At 46.8% G+C, this 19,261-nt stretch overlaps 1 protein-coding gene across 1 annotated transcript; it reads right to left on the bottom strand.

The window, feature by feature from the left end:
* Positions 1 to 49: 49 nt before the first annotated feature.
* RAD54L (RAD54 like) lies at positions 50 to 17,882 on the bottom strand. Its single transcript, XM_066192752.1, has 18 exons — positions 17,836 to 17,882; positions 17,552 to 17,641; positions 16,378 to 16,497; positions 15,618 to 15,678; positions 13,937 to 14,072; positions 13,094 to 13,163; positions 10,783 to 11,071; positions 10,229 to 10,353; positions 8,742 to 8,892; positions 7,486 to 7,612; positions 5,284 to 5,358; positions 4,741 to 4,871; positions 4,532 to 4,642; positions 4,266 to 4,389; positions 3,872 to 3,950; positions 3,587 to 3,766; positions 2,007 to 2,170; positions 50 to 856 (listed from the first exon to the last, which is right to left on the bottom strand). The coding sequence occupies exons 1-18, from the start codon at positions 17,836 to 17,838 to the stop codon at positions 655 to 657; spliced, it is 2,238 nt and encodes a 745-aa protein (XP_066048849.1). The 5' UTR covers positions 17,839 to 17,882; the 3' UTR covers positions 50 to 654.
* Positions 17,883 to 19,261: the final 1,379 nt, after the last annotated feature.

The raw sequence follows: 19,261 nt of genomic DNA, 5'->3' as shown, positions 1-19,261 counted from the left end.
ATTAAAACACTGCTAAATCAGGGGATCCTGCCCATAACAAAGCAAATGGTTTTAGAAATGGGGTTACTGGAGGAGAGCCTGATTTCCTACTGCTTGCCTGATCTTTCAGGCCAGATGTTCAACATATGAGCTAAAATTTTTTTTCCCCCTGTACAAAATCCTCTTGTTCCCAAGTAATCAGCAAGGTTCACATTTCACAGCAAAAATGGATCCTGCAAGTTTTGATCAGCAGCTGTAAGCCAGAGCTGTCAAAGACAAAAACTGCACATCAAGTGCTATAAAACTCCTGGTTCAACTGAAATCTGAAGACAAAATCTGGCTGAGTAGAAGGCAGACACCAAAGGAAAGAGAACCAGTGCTAAATCTGACCAAGCATGCAAGGTCCTGTTACTCCCAGTTCCCGAGGGACTGTTTTTCAGGCACACAATACAACAGCACAGAAAAATCCAAGGGCTCCTTGCTGCTGCAGCAGACAGAACACTGCCAAGGGCCTTCCAACCAGTCCAGAGCCACGCTGTTCTGCTATCCCACAGCTACACAACAGTCCAGCAGGCACAGCCACCCACTGCCCCTTTCCTTGAAAGGAATCCAAGTGGGGCAGGCTGCCCAGAGCCTGCCTTTGCCCCCACAGGGGACAGACAGTTAAGTAACCTGTTAGGGAATGCCTCGCTGCTCCTCATGGGAGTGCTGATAGAAAGTGAAGGTGACAGCAGCGTCCCAGGCAGCCTTGAGCACCGCGTCCTGCAGCCGCCGCTTGTCCGCGCAGTGCTGCCACTGCGACAGGTCCGACGTGCAGTCAGCGCCGTCGGGAGGGGGCCGCACCTGGTGCCCGTTCACACAGCGGGGACACTTGATCCTGCAACAAGGCCACTGCAAGGTCACTGCAAGGCTCCTCTGCTGTTTAAAACTGCAGCCCAGGAACATCTGGATTAACTCCCCCTGGAGCTGGAGTTTCAGTTTCTGAATTACTACTGCATTTCATTTACACACACAACTACCTTCTGGTGTGTGTGACAGGTAAGGAGTGACTCACATTTTGAAAACCTGGGGGGGTTCTGTTTCCCATGGCAATCCCATTTCCCATGGCAGTCCCTCTTCATGTTTAACCATTAGGGAATGGTCCAGCAAGACCCAGAGGAAGTGCAGGAGGAGTTTCTCTTGAAAGGTGTGGGATGTTGCTTAAGGCAGATCTCAGGTGACTGCTGCTAACACCTTATTTGTATTGCATCAGGACTCCTAAGTTCAAAGAGCACACCGTGCTCCAAAACACTCCATCCTGGCTCCCACCACAGCCACCAGGTTGTGCTCAGGCTGTTTTGGAGATGCCCCACCACTGAGCTGTCATTTCAGGAGACAAAGAGCAGCAGCAGCCAGGCCAGCAAGGGCTGTTGCCATGCAGAATGGATACCTACACTGAGCTAAGCTTTGATACAGCTTAAAACTAATCCTCTTCACTTCTTGTCTGAATTAAGAGTCTTAATTTTCACAGTGAAGCATTTTTCCTGCACTCCCTGTCCTCTTTCTGGTGGCTATAATACCAGAGGTCTCTGGGCTGGGGGAGAAGGGCAGACAGTGGAGAAGAGTATTCTTTTAGTTGCCAGAACAGCACTTGGGCTGGCTTAATGAATTCTTAGCCAATGGAAAAGCCTTAGTATGGAATCAGTTCAGCATTTGTTCACCAGTTCACTAGGAAGGGAGCAGTAAGAACCAAGTTAGGCTCCACCAATTTTAACAGCTCTGATCAGTTTTTTCTCTTTTCATTAACTGCAGTATTTCAGTCTCCAAAACAGGCAGCTACAAGATAGTTTGCTCACTTGTCCAGCCAGCACAGCTTTTCTAGACAACGAAAAGGGAGGACAGCAAGGAAGTGCTCATGTCTAGGTGGTTAACAGCTTCAGAAGCAGAAACACTTGAGGCTCACTCTCTGCACTTCCCCCTGCTGCCTGGGAGACCCCAGAATTACACAACCAAACTTTTCCCAGCCCTGAGTCATTCAGAATACTCACTTGTCATGGGTGTCACTGGTGGTGCTCTCATTCAACGTGAAGAGCTCCTTCAGCTCCCCAAGTGAGAAATGCCTTTCAACATCCTGCTCTTCATCCACCACGCAGCTGCTCAGGGCTTTCTTGTGGGTCTGGCGCTGGAATATCTTCTCCTCTATGGTCCCTGTCTATAGGCAGGTCAGAGATGAAGCACAGTTGGTGTTAAAGGAGCACAAGGGGAAAATGTCACAGATCAAATGACACTAAGCTGTTGGGACCACTCAGTGCCTCGCCAGTACAGGAGAGAGGCAAGTTTTAGGAGCTGTACTCCAAGTGTGCAAACAAACCAAGTGTGTTTTGTTGCAGATCTATCCCAGCTCTGCTTGTCTTTCCCTGTGGCTGCAGGAGTGGATCCAGTGGAGATACGGATGAGGAAGAGATGCAACTGCCATTCATGGCTAAAGCTCACACACTGCACCAGGTTGAGCTGACAGGAAGGAAGGGAAAGGAGCTGAGCAGCTACAGCTGCTCCCTGACAGAAGAATCCCAACCACAGTCTCCTCAAGAAGCAGCAACAAGGTCTAGCCCTGGGTGACACGATCATCAGCACTATTTTCTGGTTCACCCACACACAGATCAATCACATCCTGCCTGGAGGGAGATGTCTGCTTCCAGAACAGATGTGTAGAAAGCCCAGCATGCTGTATTTCCAAGGCAAAAATCTAAGAGCAAAATGTCTGTTTTGCGAACAAACATAATACCAAGGAGGGGGGTGATTAGTCATGATTTGCAGACTGATTTTCTATTTCTAAAAGCAAAGGAGCTCCCTGCTTCCAAGTGCAACAAGGTCAGAGGAAAAACTCCATTAAGAAAAGATGGGCAAAGAATGTCTGTTTTCTCAAAGTAAAAATAATAATTTACCAAGGAACCTAAGCTTACACAAAGAACCCCAAACAAAACAAAAAATCACACACAAAAACCACCCCACAAATTCCCCTCTGAATCAAAACAAAAAAACCCACAGTCTGAACTAATGAGAGGTGAATAAGGGCAGAGGAGACACTCCTAAGCAGTAATCACTACTGGCACTGCTGGACAAAGCGTTAGAGTAGCCTGAAAAGAGCAGTCCCCTTCATGGTTTTCCTCTACAGAACAGCTATCCCATCTGCTCACTGGCAGCTCCATCCCAAATGCTGCTGGTAATTCCAGGAAGGTACTTGCTGTTTCTAAAGCGCACGTACACCCAACTAAAACAGACTGCAGCCTGACTGAAAAACAGCAACTTCTGCATCAGACACCCCATGAAATTAAAGAAGTCAGATGCCTGAATGACTTCAAAGGAACATCTTATCTGCAAAGCCACAGTTGTTTCTATTTCTCAGAAGCCAGCCACTACTAGAAACCAAGGGCTGCAGTAATGACCCTCCAGCTAGAGCCTTCATGGTTTTCCATGGCAACACATCTAAGGGTAGGAAGCAACTAAGTTCCAATCAATTCTGGTCACTAACACAGAGGAGTTCTTTCCCTTCTGGCCCCAGTCACAGCAGCTGCAGTCTGGGCTGGCACCCAGAGCTCCACACTGAGGAGGAGAGCGGTTTCCTCACCGAGAGCAGTCGGTAGATGTAGCACATCTTCTTCTGGCCATCCCGCCACACGCGAGCCATGGCCTGCTCATCGTTGGCCGGGTTCCAGTCGGGGTCGAACATCACCAGCCTGTTGGCCCCAATCAGGTTCAAACCACAGCCACCGGCTTTGCTGCTTAGCATGAAGATGAACTCGGGGCTCTGGAAAAAGGCAGGCTTGGATTAGACTACAGAGGCAGCCATGCTTTGACTCACAGCACTCAGAGCTGGCAGGAGAGCTGCTCACATCTGGCAGGTTCCACTCACCGAGGGGCTGTTGAATCGCTCCACGATCTTTGCCCTCTTTTTAATGGACATGGTGCCATCCAGCCGGACATACAAATACCTGGAACACACAGCACTTACTACAATCAGACTGCTGCCATCTTTAGAGCATCCTACCCAAGAGAAAAATCTGTCACCATCAGCCTTGCAACAACAGAATAGGCTTTAGAAATGTTAGCAGAGGGCCAGAGATGTTGTGCTGAGTGATGCCAGCAGACAAAGCACAAGCTACAGTAGTTCCAATTCAGGAGCACCTGAGCTAAAAGACAGATCATAAGTTCCTGCTGATAGAAAGTGTAGAAATAGCCAGTTCTTTTACAGCATAGGCAACAAGTATAGTCTAGCAGGATTAAACCACTGAAATTTAAAGACAAACCTTCTGTTCCTGCAGAGCTTTTCAAATAGATCCAGTGTCTGAGTGTAGTTAGACACTAAAACCACCTTGTCATTACTGGTGCTTTTGGTAACAGCAAGGATGTAATCCAAAACCAGCATCTTTCCTGGATAAAAAGGAAAGAAAGAAAAAGCTGAAGCAGAATTACCAAATTCCAGACCCTGGAAGGGCACTTAGTAAGATGCCAAATACAGTCACATAGTTGCCTGTGTTAGGCAGCACATCTGTACTGCTGAGTTCCACCATACCTGAAAGCTGGGGCTCCAGAGATTTGGTGCTGTAGCCAGAAGGGAACAAGCCCAGGGCTCCCATAAATCCTTCTTCCTCTTCCACACACTTATCATAGATAAGAGCAGGATCTGGAGAATAAACAGAGCTCAGAGACTGTGGAGTGCACAAGGGAGACCCAAAAAGCTTCACCAACAGTGCAGAACCCAAACCCATGTGAACAACTCACGATTACAGAGCTTCTTCAAGGATGTGATGGAAGAGAGAGAAGACACACTGATTTTGCCCTCCTTCAGCTCCTCCACTGGCTTGGCTTGCTTCAGGAAGTTCTTGTACAGCTCAGTCTGCAGAGGTGTCAGTCTGAAACACAACAAGAGCTCTGCAGTCCTACCCTGCAGTCCAACAAAGCCCTTCTCCATCCTCTGAGTGTTCCTTTCAGCTCAGCTTTTCTAGCTACAGCACAGACAGCCAAGAACTGCCCCCAAGGCTGCTAGTAGAGTATTGCTGTCTTCCAGAGCTGGAAGAGAAGCTTGCAGAGACTGCACAGCCCAGGGCTCTACTCTACACAGCTGCCCAGAGCTCACCAGCTGGCTGGCAGAACCACCAGTTGTGGGTTGTGGCTTCAGGAGGAAAAAGCAACATTTGGTCAATGGCTACAACCTCATTCCTAGAGGGAAGCAGTCACCACAGGAATTAAAGGGGCTTATGGCAATTTTTCAGTCCTTCCTGTTGCTTCCACTATTTCCCAGACACAGCAGATGCTTTTTGGTACCTGCAGCAGACCACCTGTTCAATCTTCACTGGCAGGTATTTGGACAGGATGTCTGAAGTTCTCCGAATTAAACACCTGCAGGGAGAGAAATTAAGATCAGATGCTTGGATGACTCTGGGATCACTTCTACTGATAAAACTCTGTTTTATCACTGTTGTTCCTCATGCGGTCAACAGACAGTCCCTTTGATATTTTCTCTCCAAAGGTCTGTGATAGTCCAACACAAGGCAGAGGCCAGACACCCACAATCCACATGAAGCCATATTACAGAGCCCCACATAAGCCATTGTCTTTGTGAGGCTTCCCATGTGGTTCATGAGATTTGGAGGGATCAGACATGATTCCACCTACACAGACAGAGCTCAGTCACAAGAGAAACTCTGCTCTTCCTCAGACTACCAACAGCATTTGCAATTTGAGCTACAATAGACCAGCAGCACAGCCAGCAAACATGTACAAGGGTCAATCACCACAGGCAGGCAACTCCCCATTTAATAACTCAGTAGCCATCCTCACCCAAGATGGACTCATGGCCTGGCACAAGATTCAGCAAAGGACATATCCTTTGGCCTTTGGAAATGCCCCATGGAGCAGTTTTGCCACACTTCAGAAAAGGTGGAATGGACTAGAAAAAGTGCTGAGCTGAGCAACCAGAGTAAGAGGTGCAGAAACCCAGTTCTGCCAGGAAGCATCAAAAATGTTACAAAACCTATAGAAGAAAGACAGCAGGGATATATGACAACCCCAAAATCAGTCAAAGGCTGGTAAATAAAGGAATAATCTGCTCTCCGAACCTATAAGCAGCAGGATGAAAAGTAATAGGCTTAAACTGCAGTAAGGAAGATTTATGTTACACATTAAGAGCATTTTCTAACTGCAGAGACAGCGGCGCCCTTGAAAAGGTGTCCTAGGAAAATTGCAAGGTCTTCAGTGCTGGGTGGGGGTTAAGAGATGGTTTAGGTCTAACACCTTCTACCTTAGGACAGCAAGACTGATTAGATGCCGTCTCCAGGGCCCTTCCAGCCCTGCCCCTATGATTCCATATGTCTTTGCATCGCTGTCCCGTTTGCAATTCCTACCAAATTCAACTGACTCATCTGTTACTACTTCTGTGCTTTGTCTTCCCTATTTGTGTATCATGACTGTTGCACAATAAAGGAAAGGACCCAGACCTCAACAGAGCCAGGCACAGGCATTCCTGAACACACCTTTACATCCATTTTTCATCAACTATAATGAGAAATAAATGCACCTCAGGAAGGAGTAAGCTTTTCTCCTCCTAACCTTTCCTTTTCCTTAGGCTTCTGCAAGATGATCCGAGTCAAGTTCAGGACTGTCTCTATGGAGTGACTTTACTTACTGTGAAATCTAATTTACCATGACTGTGAACTGCGGGATTGTATTTGTGATGGCTGCAAAAGGTCAGATTAAAAAACCAAAACAAACCAAGCAACCAAAAACACCAAACAAAACCCACAAACAAACAAAAACTCAGAAAAAAACAGGAAGACACCAGCAATGCTGAGAATTCAAGAGTCTTTTCTAGGAAGTTCTTAGAAAGCCAAGCAATTGCCAGCAGATGTGGATAAATTGACTGTATTCATGAAGACGAAACAGGTTTAACAAGTACCACAAATCAACCAGAGATAAATAAGACAGCACTTCACATCACAGAGGTGCTTCTTGGGGATCACAAGTCCCATTTCTGTCACTTGTAGTGTGTCCTATCAGCCCTACAGAGCCAACAAAACTGTGGAAGTGTGAGCTGGACTCTTCTGTGACTTGGGAAATCAACAGCAGAATTGACATTCCTTATACACCTTGTCCTCAACATCTGGGCTGGATGGATCTCAGGTCTGATCCAGCCCACATTTGCAGATAACATAAATAAAAGGATGCTGCCTGATTACGCAGATCCCAGGAAAAAACAGAAATATAGGAGTCAAATAATAATTCAGTACCTGAGAGTACTGCTTGGGGGTGACTGCAGCTGACTGTGCCATGTCAGTTCCATTTATCAGACTAAAGCTCCACATGCTTATGTGGATTTCTTAGGCAATAAATATTTGCACAATCACTTGCTGAATAGACATAACAGGCAAGAGAATTCATTACAGCTACAACTCTAATTTGGAAAGATAGCAGGGCTTATGCAAAGGGCTTAAGCAAAAGCTCTGCAAAGAGAAGAGAGATGAAGTTCACCTGTTCACAATACTGATCAGCTCTTTAAGCCTCTCTTCTCCCTTGTGTCGCTCAGCTTCACTTGCATCTGCATCTCTTCCTTTCAAGATGGGCATTTCAAAATGTCTTTTAAATTCCTGTGCAGTTCCTGTATAAAGCAGAAGTGAAAAGGTGACAACTACTACCAAAGAACCTTTGATCAGCATCCCACAGCCCCACTTACCACACCCCAAACACCGAGGCCAGCAGATAAAACAAACCCTCATCCCATCCATAAAATTGGGGTTTTTTCTAGCCAAGAAAAACTCACACAAGGCAGACAAATCAGAACAACAGATAATCATTTTGTACTCCAACAACAGTGCAAAGCCAAGGGTCACAGAATTTTACCTTAACAGTCATGCATATACTGCTTTTGCTCACATTTCAGTTATACTTTTATTCCCAGATTTTGTCCTTGCAAACAACAGCACAGGCATTATCTGTGCCTACTCCAAAATTATCTGTAATCAGTTGCTTATTACTGGCCATAGGCTGGAAGTGGGAAAAATGCCTACTGAGTGCTTGCAGCTTTGCTGCAGTAGTTACACCATTAACCTCATCTCAGGAAGAACGAACTGCAAGTACAGGGAGAGTAATCTTGCCCAAAGTACAGGTCAAGGGGGGCAGGTGAAATCCCATCACTCCCTGTAATAACTACCCAAAATTGAAGCACACCAAAAAGGCAGATGTAGAACACCTACCACCCCATTCCATCCATTCCTTGAGAACTCCTGGAGGCAACACAGCTGAACAGAAAAAGACAGCAAAATTCTGCTTGCAAGACTAAGAATCTGATGCATTGTGTTTAATTAGAGTTGTGCATGCACAAGAATTAATGAGAAGCCTTTTGGACTGGATGTCCAACAACCTGAGGCAATCATGTGTGATGAAAAAAGAAATGATTTACAGTAGCACTCAGTTTCACATATTCAATTTACTTTAATTGATTCTCCTTCCAAAATACCTGTTAGACTGGTGTACTTTGCATCAGAATCTTGTTGAAACAAAGCTCATATGATAACACAGCCTCTGGAGCAGGGCACCCTGACCTATACCAACTGAAAGAGACTAAGTCTCATAGAATCACAGAATGGTCTGAGGTGGAAAAAGCCCTAAGAGATCATCCAGTTACAAGCCCCTGACATGATTTTTCACCATCCCAGTTGTTGCTTTTGCTGGCATTGAGGGAAGCCTGGGCAGCACCTTCCCCTCCCTCCCACACATTCATCCCTTACCCAGGATGCCTGAATTGACAAAGTGCACCAGGCTGAAATATTCCAGCAGGTCATTCTGAATAGGGGTGCCCGAGATAAGGACCCGTCGAGGTGTGTTTAAGCTGTTGAGAGCCTGGTAAGTTTGGTTTTCAGAGTTTTTCAGTCTATGGCCCTGTAAAAAAACAGAGACAAGGAATAAGGCTGATAAATCCAGTGGCCCTGCTAGGAAGCAGCTTGGAGAGCCACATGAGCACTGATAAAAGGCATCTCCCACTTTTCCCATTCCTGGTAGTGGAGTAAGTGTTGCAACAGACTTGTTTCAAAGACAAGGATCTCGTGAAAAACCTGAAGCCATTACGTGAGGAAACAAGACCAGGAATATCTGAGCTCCACCCAGGCACGAAAGTCTATCATGAAAACAACAACCAACACACAGTATAACTCTAAGAACTGTTTCCTGTTCTAAGATGGGAATGTTTTCAGGTATCAACCCAAGCACTGAACTCTGCACCAGTAAAACTGCTTCACTCAAGGTCAAGACCACAGGCCACTGAGACCATTTATACAGAGGATTGCCAGACCTTTGCACACTAATAAAAAGAGGTTCTTCATCTCTTACAGGGGTAATTTGAATAGAGGCCCCATTTCTCATGCCTGGGAAAAGCAACTTTATTAGCATCTGAGTGCTGGGTAGGACATAGCACAAGAGATAAGATGCTTTTCACGAGTGCCAGATTGCAGCAGAGATGGGTATTTACTGGAAAGGTATAGAAACCACAAGGCCAAGGACGTGGGTTCCCAGATTCCCTAGGTGCTGACCCCATTCCAGGGGCACTGAGAGGTGTGGACAGTCATAGACTTGTAGATAAAAGGTTTATGGGAGCTACATTCCTGAGGACACTCACTCTTTTTAAGCCCCTCTCAGCACTGTTCTGGCAAATACAAACCACTGGGTGGCACCTCTATTTAATAAATTCCTTCTACCCAGCAGCAGAGGACACCTCAGCCCCTGCCAGGCCCCAGCCTTGTCCTCAAGGAGGCAGAGGACACTTGGTTTATTTTGTCCTTCAAAGCAAATCCCTGGCTCTCACCACCTATAACTACAAATAGGGAATGACAAATTTAAAAAACCCTCAAATTTGGCCATGTGAAAGCAGAGCTTGACACACACCAATGCACGAAAACCAGTAAGCCAGGGCACTACCAACAGAGACAGGCATGGACCTCCTTTGTGGTAAATGGAGAGGGCCCTGGTAGGGACCCATCAGGAACCTACACGTGGATACAATTACCACCAACTGGATTTTCTTCATCTCTTGGCTCATGAAGTCACCTCTCCCCTTCAGGCTCACACAGTATGGTTGATCTTACTTAGAGCCTCTGAAACACCAGAATGGGTGCTGTCCACAGCTAAGTCTTGTCCTCTCTCCTTTTAAGAAAGCAGATGCAGTTTCACCCAGATGGTGAGAAAACACCAGGAATGGATCCCCTTAAAGGTGTCCCCGTACCTCGTCACATATGACCAGCCCAACAGTGCCCTTCTGCAGCACCTCAGCGTGCAGCCGGAACGTCTCATAGGAGATAATCAGGATGGGTGAAGGCACTCGCAGGCCACGTTGGTTCATAAAGCCAACTGCAGATGGGAAGGGGGAAAAAGGAAAAAAAAAAAAAAATTATGAGAAAAAACTAATAGAAAACAGATCAAATGGTCAAAACACTTGCCTTAAAAATTTAGGAAAACCCTTCCACCCACATATACTCACTTTTCCCACAACTGTTCCCATTTCCATGTCCCCTCTGCCTCCTTTCCTGCCTTCTGGCTGGAGCAAAATAAGAGCATTGGGACTATCCTAACACCTGACTAGATTTGGATTATGGCAAAAGATCAACTATTATGAAACATGCAAGAGGCAGATCTAAAAATGTTAGAGCAGAGACAGCCATCAGTCTGCAGAGATCCAGTGACTACTCAGGGATGTTCACATGAGCTGCTGCAGCCTTCTTCCAAGGCAAGATTTTGACCCCAACCAGCCAAACGCCCAGATTGCAAACATTTCTGTACCTAGTTTACGGTCAATCTCGTCTTTGGAGCCTCCATCAATGGCCAGTGGCTGGATCCTTCCCCCCAGCCATTTCTCTACTTCATTGTACCAGTTTCTCACCAGGCTGGAGGGAGACACCACCACGGCTTTCTCGATTTCGGGCTTGCAGTCTGGGCTTTGCCGGAGGAGCGTCCACATGAGTGTGATGCACTGGAGGGTTTTGCCCAGCCCCATCTCATCTGCCATGATGCAGCCATGGCTCCCAGGGATCCGCCGGCTCGTCACACAGTCCCACAGGAATTTCACCCCCTGCCAAAAAAATCTTTCTCTCAGAGCAGGATGGGAACATCAGCGGAGTGACAACTTCATTACCACAACACACAGGACTGATAGCACAACAGATTTGTGTAGCGCACACATCCCTGGGGACATGCAGTGTTCTAATGAGACAGTGGGAAACCACCCGAGGCACAGATAAAATGCTGCCACATCTGGAGTGAAACAGTATCTCACAACATGCACAAAATCTTGCTACATTTTACTTTTTTTTTTACAATTCTAACCAGCTTTCTAACATGAATTCCCAGAAATTTCTACCCTTGGCTACATTAGACAGGGCCTGGCCATGAACTACCATGCATCAATCATTTCAAAGAGGTTTATCATCTTACCACCACTAAGTCAGGTAATTTTAAAGAATCAGAGTGAGTAGAGTTGTTTCTGCTGCTCGAATAATTCCCAGAACATCATCATGAGCCCTCATCATTTCTGCCTAGAAGCAGTGACTCACCTGGGGGCTCAAGGTCCAAAGCAGATTTAGCTTTAGAGAAGACACAGGGCTGAGGTTATAACCCACGTCACATGGTGGGAGAAGAGCTCAGCCCTGCATTAGGCTCTGACACATCACTGAGACAGATAAAAGCTGGGGGGAAGAGACAAACTTCAAAATGTTCCTGTACCATGTGATGATAAGAGAGCCAAAGAAAACCAGGGCATTGTGCTGGGAACATACAAGCTAAACACACCTGCAAGGATTCATCCTCTCTACTCCACTACTTAGGACTTGAAGATGGAGCACCTTGACCTGCACTTTCAAGTCATTTTCTTTCTTTCTTTCTCAGGCTTCTATTAACGGGCTAATGGAATTTTTTTAAGCCAGTTGAACAATTATGAAGTATACTACTGACTGTAAGACTGAATTTTGCTGCAGAACCAGCACCTGGGTAAAAGTCATAACAAAGCTGGAGCAGAGCTGTACAACTATGTAGGAGCATCAGCTGAATAAAGCAGCATAGGAGTCTTAGCAGGCAGAGACTTAAGAGTCAGCCTAGAGCAGAAACTGCTTCATCACTGACATTTACCTGCCAAAAACCAGTGTGCTGAGGACACCAACATAACTTTGATTACTTGACAAAAGCACCAGCAGGCAGCAGCTTAACCAAAACCAGAGTGCCTCCAGCTATGTAGCCAGAGATGAGCATTACACTGGGTCACAGGTTTATTACCAGATCTGAGATAAAACTACAAGCCATGAGCAGCCTACAATGCTCTCAGAGCTATCTGAAGATCTCCCATGCAAGGACACATCTAGCTTGACCTGCTTAGCCTGCAAGATCAGCAATCACAGCTTCCATCTGTGCTCCCTCCAGGCTTAAATGATAATACACTGCATCTGAGATGAACTTTGAGCTGTCCAGAAACCTACATCAGATATTTGGAGAGTTGTACCCACTGCTGCCATATTATAATGTTGCACATATTTACAACATAAAACATATTTGGCAGTCTCCACTGTCAAATTTCAAGTCTGCATAGGTCAGGCACAGCTCACACCTACCAAGGGCAACCCCCAAACAAAGCAAACTGAAGTAAGAACCTACTCCCACTTTGTTGGGAATCACAGTACCAGAAATTGGAGTGTTTGCTGGCTCAGGGACTGCAGATCCTATCAATTCTGCTGAGCAGTAAAACAGTGGTGGACAGTCCACACTTCCTGACTCCAAGCTGGGCCGCAATAGAGTTTATTGCAACTACATCCCCTCACCTTCCACACTGAATTCCACTCAGCAGAGCTACAACTCCAGACTTCACGGTAAGTAAAAGCAGGACTTTTCAGCCCTGATTCTTTGCTCAAAAAGGGACAGGGAGTATCATCAGCATTCAAGCCTCTCAGAGGATACTTAAAACAAAAGTTTTACTTGGTACTTTCGACAGATTAGAGTCTGTTAGACTGTCAGTCTGTGAGGTCTATGCAGACCTGTAACAACTCCAGCAGAGGAAACGCAGCTTTTTGAAATGGAGCAAATCCTCGGGTCCCAATGGAAAACTTACTTCTCTCTGATGGGGTCGTAAAACACGGCTGAGGACAGGATCCACCACAACATGGACAGGTGCCTTGTCCCTGCAGGAGGCAGGCAAGGAAGAAGAGAGTGTGATTAAGGAATTTGGCACATGTTTAGGTTTCGTTGAATCTCACTGCTATACTGAGGACTCCCCTGTGGCACAAGGGAAGCAACTTCAAACAAGAAAGTGAAAAATGGATTAATTCAGCTTTGAGAATGAAGTTAGAGACCTACCCACAGTCTGAAACATCAGTGAAACCATGTATGTGGGTTGTGGTTAAAACAAGGGCAGAATGTGGTTCAGAGACACAGCTAAAAAGCCAGTATTGTTTATCTTGTTTCTATAACAATATCATAACTAAACTTCTGGAGAGAGAAACCCCTCCCCTCTGTCCATGAAGATGCAGTTGACAGCCTTTTTAAGTAATAGCAAAGCACAAAAGAAACTACTTCAGAATAAAAACCAGCAAGCACCTAACATTTGACAGTCATCTCCCTTTGCTTGACATCAGATGCTGATGTTTCCTGATAAACAACTAAGCCATGAGATTTTCTAAGCAACTTCTCCATGCACGTATGCTCATTTCCTGCAACAGGTTTAAATTTTTGATTTATGAGAGATGGAACAGTCAGTGAAAGAACACAAAAAATCCAGCACGGGTACATTCCTTCTTTGACTGTAACCATACCTGAACCAATCCTGGCAGAATATTTGGAATCAAACTCCCCTTGATGTTCAGACCCCAGCTCAAACACATTTGGGAGAAAAGCACATAAACCCACACCCAGAAAGAGGTCAGAGCTGCAGCATTCATGCCAGGCGATGACTCACTTGTCTATTTTCAGCTGGTCATGGGCACTCAGCACTGGGGGCTCGTACAGAACCAGAGCTCCTTCTTCAAATGGGTCATGGAGAGGACCCCTCAGTCCTGCCCGTTTGACACCCAGCGAGCGCAAGCCCAGGGGCCCTGAAAACAAACAGAGGCACGGCTCAAACAACAACATCTTCCTGGAAGCAAGCAGAGCCTGATTGCACTTAGGAACAGTGAATTAATTGGGTGCTGGAGTGGAGGTGCACACACAGCTGGTGCAGACAGCAAACCTAAGCGAGGTGGGTGCTTGGCAGCGCTCTGGCAGCACAGAGTGGGAAGCTCTGCAGGAGCAAAAAACAGAACGGAGGAACAGAGGAAAGATGGAGCATTGGCACTGCTCACTCAAAGTGGTTGTTCTAGTTTTTTCAAAGCCAAGGAGGATTTCAGAATGTACATTTCAACAAATACACTCCTACATCTAGAACATGCTAGGCGAAATCCTCTTTGGGGGTCATCTAACCCAGACTTAGCCAGAGTTATATCTTTGATGCAAGGCCATGAATTGATCTTTAACACTGACAAAGTTCTACAGCAGCACAGCCACCATCATACTGTCACTACCTACTCTGGGCTATTATTTTCTCTCTGCTGAGCAATAGTAGATGTTTGGCCTTGGAGCCAACGTCTGTGAAAAGCAGAAACCAAGCATGAGTCCCTTTTCGTAGTCCTGTATTTTGATGTCAGTTTTGAAACGGAGATGCACACAAGAACATACATAAAAATCCCTTTTCCCATCAAAATTCAGGCAACTGTGCTCCCAGGATTGATTTTGCTTGAAAAAGATTCAGTCTATTTCTCTGCTGTTTACTAAAGCTCCTTGCAAAACAGGAGTGTATCACAAGCTGAGGCAGCAATGCACACACAAGAAAGAGCAGAAGGAAGAGCCACTTTTCCCAATTAACAGAGCAAGGTAACAGGCACAGAAAGCAGCTTTCCCAGTTACAGTTCTGTTTGAGCCTCCTGGCAAATCCGCTTCTCCAGAAGCGAGCTTTCCCAAACTCTTTTGGGGCTTGTCATTCCATTTTTAGTGGTTGCTTACAGACATTTTTATAACTAAAGTTTGAGTGAAACTGGTTGATCTGCATTCGAGTTTTTCAGCTGGAGGGTGAAGGGGAAGCAGGGGACACAAACAGGCCCATTTGTATCTGAGATCTTATGTTTCACTGATTCAAACCAGCTGAGGCTTTGAACTTCAAAACCATCTCATTTTGAAGATCACCTTGAGGCTCAACACACCAAGCCAAGTAGAAATAAAACTGGCACATACAATCTTTTTCACTTCAGCCTTCTGTCTGTTAGCATCATTATTTAAACGATAAACCTTCGTGGCTTGGAATTCATTTTGCTTTTGTATTTGTGATACAGTGTAAAATCTCCTGGCACTACATCAAATACATAGCAGTAAGACTATAAAATCCAATTCTGAAATGTAGGATTATCCAAACTAAACACTAGTAAGAAATATGAAGACTTTGCTAATATGCCAGTATTTTTCTTTCAAAATTAAGTCAGGATTTCTGGAACACATGCATCAGTGCAAAAAGGAACAATAATCCCCACAGATATATTTGACAGGCCTAAGCATCATCTGTTTTACCCGAGTCAGCCAACACAGACAATCCTTAAACCTCCTCATCTTACCTTTATAATTTGGAATGGGGACTTTGAAGGGTTTGGACAAAATACTGCGGATAAAAGCCTCCTAGGAATTCCGAAAGAAAACACATTTCAGAAGACTGAAATAAGAGATTGTTCAAGAAAGCAAGTCCAGGACATGTTTTGAGAACTCAGTCTTGCCAAGTACTCAGAGTCCCTCTATTTAATTTACTCAAGCTTCAACTCCAACTACTTTCAAGACTATCCAAAAGGAAGAAAGTAACAATTCAGCACAATTTCCTCCACCACTTCTGCTTTTCAAAACTATTTTCCTTTGGGTTTTCTAATACATTAAATTGATTTTTCATAGCTCCCATCTTCCTAAATCCACTAGCTTTATTCACTTCTTTAAAAGCTATTGCTTCCCCCTGCCTTGGTAATTCAGTCAGGCATCTCATTTCCTGCAAAGGAGCTGGGTTACCACTGCAGGAACATCCATGCTGGATCAGCAAGCACCCAGCTAGTGCAGCAGTGGAAGCCCAGAGAAAAATGGGCAGGCAGACAGCATTTGACCCACCTGGCTGGAAAGCAACTCACATCTCTGGGTACTGTCCTTCACCTGGGCCTCACAGAACTCCCTCATTCAGGATTTCCACTACAGCCAAGTTCCCCCACCACAGCTCCTTCAACACTCAAAGGCTGGTTGTGTCTGCATGGCACTTCCATAACACCTCAGTTTAAATTAGGCCATGAGGCACTTGGACTTCCTTGCTGAGTGAGCTGTACCAGCGGCCACCCCACTCACATGCTGACTGCTGTCCAGGCAGTGGGGTCTGTTGGTCAGCTGAGCCAAGGGTTTGCGGAAAGGTGACCTGTAGCATTCTCCACTCTCGGTCTCACTGGCTGCCTTCTGCCTCTTCCGGCCCTGGAACATAGAAAACAAACAACTCAGGGGCAGCTGGGGAGAGCAGAAGGTGCCCTGCAGTCACACTCAGAGGCTGCCCTGCAGTCACATTCACCAAGCACCAAAGCGCACGGACCATCGCCCAGGCAGCCAAGCAGCTCTGAGCATCGCTCACCCCTGCTGCCACAAGACTCACACAGCAAGGTCACTGCACCCTAAAGTTTAATTTATATGAAACTTAAAACATTCTGCTAGTTAAGAAAATAACTACCACTTTCTAACCTGTAAAAGGGCAGGCTTGCCCACGCTAAGATTTGTCCTGTCCCACCACTCAAGAACAAAAGCAGAATTAAGAAAAGGAGGGGTCAGTGGCATGGAACAAACTACATCAAAGTCCCCAGAGGCTCCATGGCACCTGTGTTATGCATGTGAAAGACCTCACACTGAACCCTGTATTTCAAACACTTAGAAAAGCATGAAAAGAAATAAGTTGTTGATCTGCTTCCTGATTTAACAGTCTTCTTCAGCATGAGGCATGGTTTCAATCACCTGCTAGGCACAGAAAAATGGATTTGACACTGAAAATATTACATGAGACTCTTTAACCAGTATAACATAGAACATAATTATAAATTACGATCAGGGCTAGGAGTCGTGTCATTATGAATGGCTACAGGAGGTCTTTACTGTCTCTTACCGATAATCGGCGAAATTGATCCTCCCGTGTCCTGTTACAAAAATACGTAACACTGTGTCTTGAACAGCCTATTCCTAGTTACCCACCCACCCTTCCTTTCACACAGCACTCGAAGCTCTCACAAGGGTAAGTTTTTCCATAACCACGAAGCACCATCTGTACACAATGAAGCTCTTTCACCGACCACATGCCGAGACACAAAGTTTTAGGGCAGCATAAACCGGGGGCGCGATGCCCGGAGGATGGGGAGGCTCGGGCACCGGGGAGTGACTGGGATGCAGCGCGGCCCCGCCCCGCATCCCCCTGCCCGTGGCTGCGGGCTCACACCGGGCCGAGAACGCGCACGCACGGGGCCGCGCCCCGGGGCCCCTCGCTCACCGTCGGGGGCTGCCAGTCGTCCTCCTCCTCTTCGTCATCTTCATCGCCCGCCTTCCTCTTGGCCAGCTGGCTGGGGGCCAGGCTCCTCCTCTGGAATAGAGGGACCACACACAGTGAGGGGCCGGGAGGTTCCTAGCACAGACACTGGCACAGACACAGACACAGACGTCCGGTCCGGTCCGGTCCGGTCCGGTCCGGTCCGGTCCGGTCCGGTCCGGTCCGGTCCGGTCCGGTCCGGTCCGGTCCGGTCCGGTCCGGTCCGGTGCCCGCCCCCCCGCACCCACCATCGCCTCACGGGAGCGCGCGGACACGGTAACGGCCCGCGCGCGCCGCTGGCGGGAAAACCGCCGGGCCGGCTCCGCCCCGCGCCCACAGGGGTGGCCAAGCGAGCGCCGAGCGACAGCGAGCCGCATCGATCCGCTCGGGGCTCCGCGGGGGGAGGGTACGGCCAAGAAATGCAATCCACTGCTTTTATCTCTCTCTATATATACATATCAGGAAGAGGACTTGAGATTTATCATGAATCTCTGTGTCAGGGGGAGGTGTCCAAAGGGGGGGGGGGGGGGGGGTGTGTTGGGAGAGAAAAATGAAAAAAAAAAAAAAAAAAAAAAAAAAAAAGGAAAAAAAGTGATTTATTTTTTTTCTGTCCAAAGAAAGATCCTGTCGGGTCTGTTCCCTTCAAGCAAGAGTAGTGCTGGCCTAGGGACGTTGTGCCGCAAAACAGTCAGGGTGTAAGACTGTAGCAGGGAAATGGGTACAAGGGAATAAGCCATTAAGCCGCTTCTTTTGGCTCTTCAGCAGCTCAGGTGCTGGCAGTGAGGTGAAGGGAACCATCTCCGCGCAAAGGTGTGAGGATGAGAGCGGGGCCATGGCTGCAGTGAATCCTGGCAGCAGGAATTACAGCCCTGGGTGTTGTGATGAGCAGGCAGGTGACCCTTGGCACCCAGGAATGAGCAGTGCAGAGGGAGAAGATATCCCTTTCCAATTTTGTCTCAATTTGGCACAATCTTAGGTTATTTTGTGAGCTTACCTGTTCTGACAGGTTTGACATTACCTATACTCTGTATGACATTAAGGTTGACCCAAAATCTCTGACTGTGGGCCAGCATCGTTTTCATGGAACAAAGAGAAAATCCCTTTGGAGCATCCTAAAGGGCATTTGTGAGGGTTCAGGGCAAAAAAGCAAACTCAGGGCAGCAGCAATTTCAGCGTAGATTTGTTTTCCTTCAAACAGAAGGGCGAGGAAAAGGAAAGAGCTCAGGGAAGAGCGAGGCTGTTGCTGTTCCATGGATCACAGCTGACATGATAAATGAGGGCTGGTGCTCACCAAGCAATTTAAAGGACAGACGTTCTACAGGGTGCAAAACCGCAGCATTTTGAAGACGCACAGCTAAATTATCCTTCTGGCTACACAGGGAAAACCCCAAACAACTCGGTGAAATGAGCCAAGGCCTCTGACACATGCGGTTAACTCTTCCACTGCCGGATAGGAAAGACGTCCTCCTCAGGATGAGATTCCCACACAGCTTCTGGGGAAAAGGTGCTGCTCACAGGCCTTGGAGCACATCCCCCAGAACCTGTGGGTTCCTGGAGGTTTCATCAGCTGATAGCATTAATAGATCTTGGGAAACCTGACAAATCTCCAGACACTGTCCATGGATCACCTTGGGGACAGGCAGGGAGTGAAATGTGGCCTTTAGTGCAGTCCAG

The sequence above is a fragment of the Chamaea fasciata genome, unplaced genomic scaffold, assembly GCF_029207755.1.
Source record: "Chamaea fasciata isolate MVZ Bird 193981 ecotype frontalis unplaced genomic scaffold, bChaFas1.0.hap1 SCAF_10, whole genome shotgun sequence".
NCBI classification, from domain to species: domain Eukaryota; kingdom Metazoa; phylum Chordata; class Aves; order Passeriformes; family Sylviidae; genus Chamaea; species Chamaea fasciata.
Note: the sequence above shows the minus strand (reverse complement) of the source record. Positions and strands in the feature narration are given on the sequence as shown.

What these genes read in the sequence shown, in the direction of transcription:
- RAD54L (XM_066192752.1), bottom strand. An exon ending in GCCTGGACAGCAGTCAGCAT is followed by an intron (nt 15,679 to 16,377) that starts GTGAGTGGGGTG and finishes CGGAATTCCTAG; the next exon opens with GAGGCTTTTATCCGCAGTAT. An exon ending in GGCTGGTCATATGTGACGAG is followed by an intron (nt 8,893 to 10,228) that starts GTACGGGGACAC and finishes GTTTTTTTACAG; the next exon opens with GGCCATAGACTGAAAAACTC.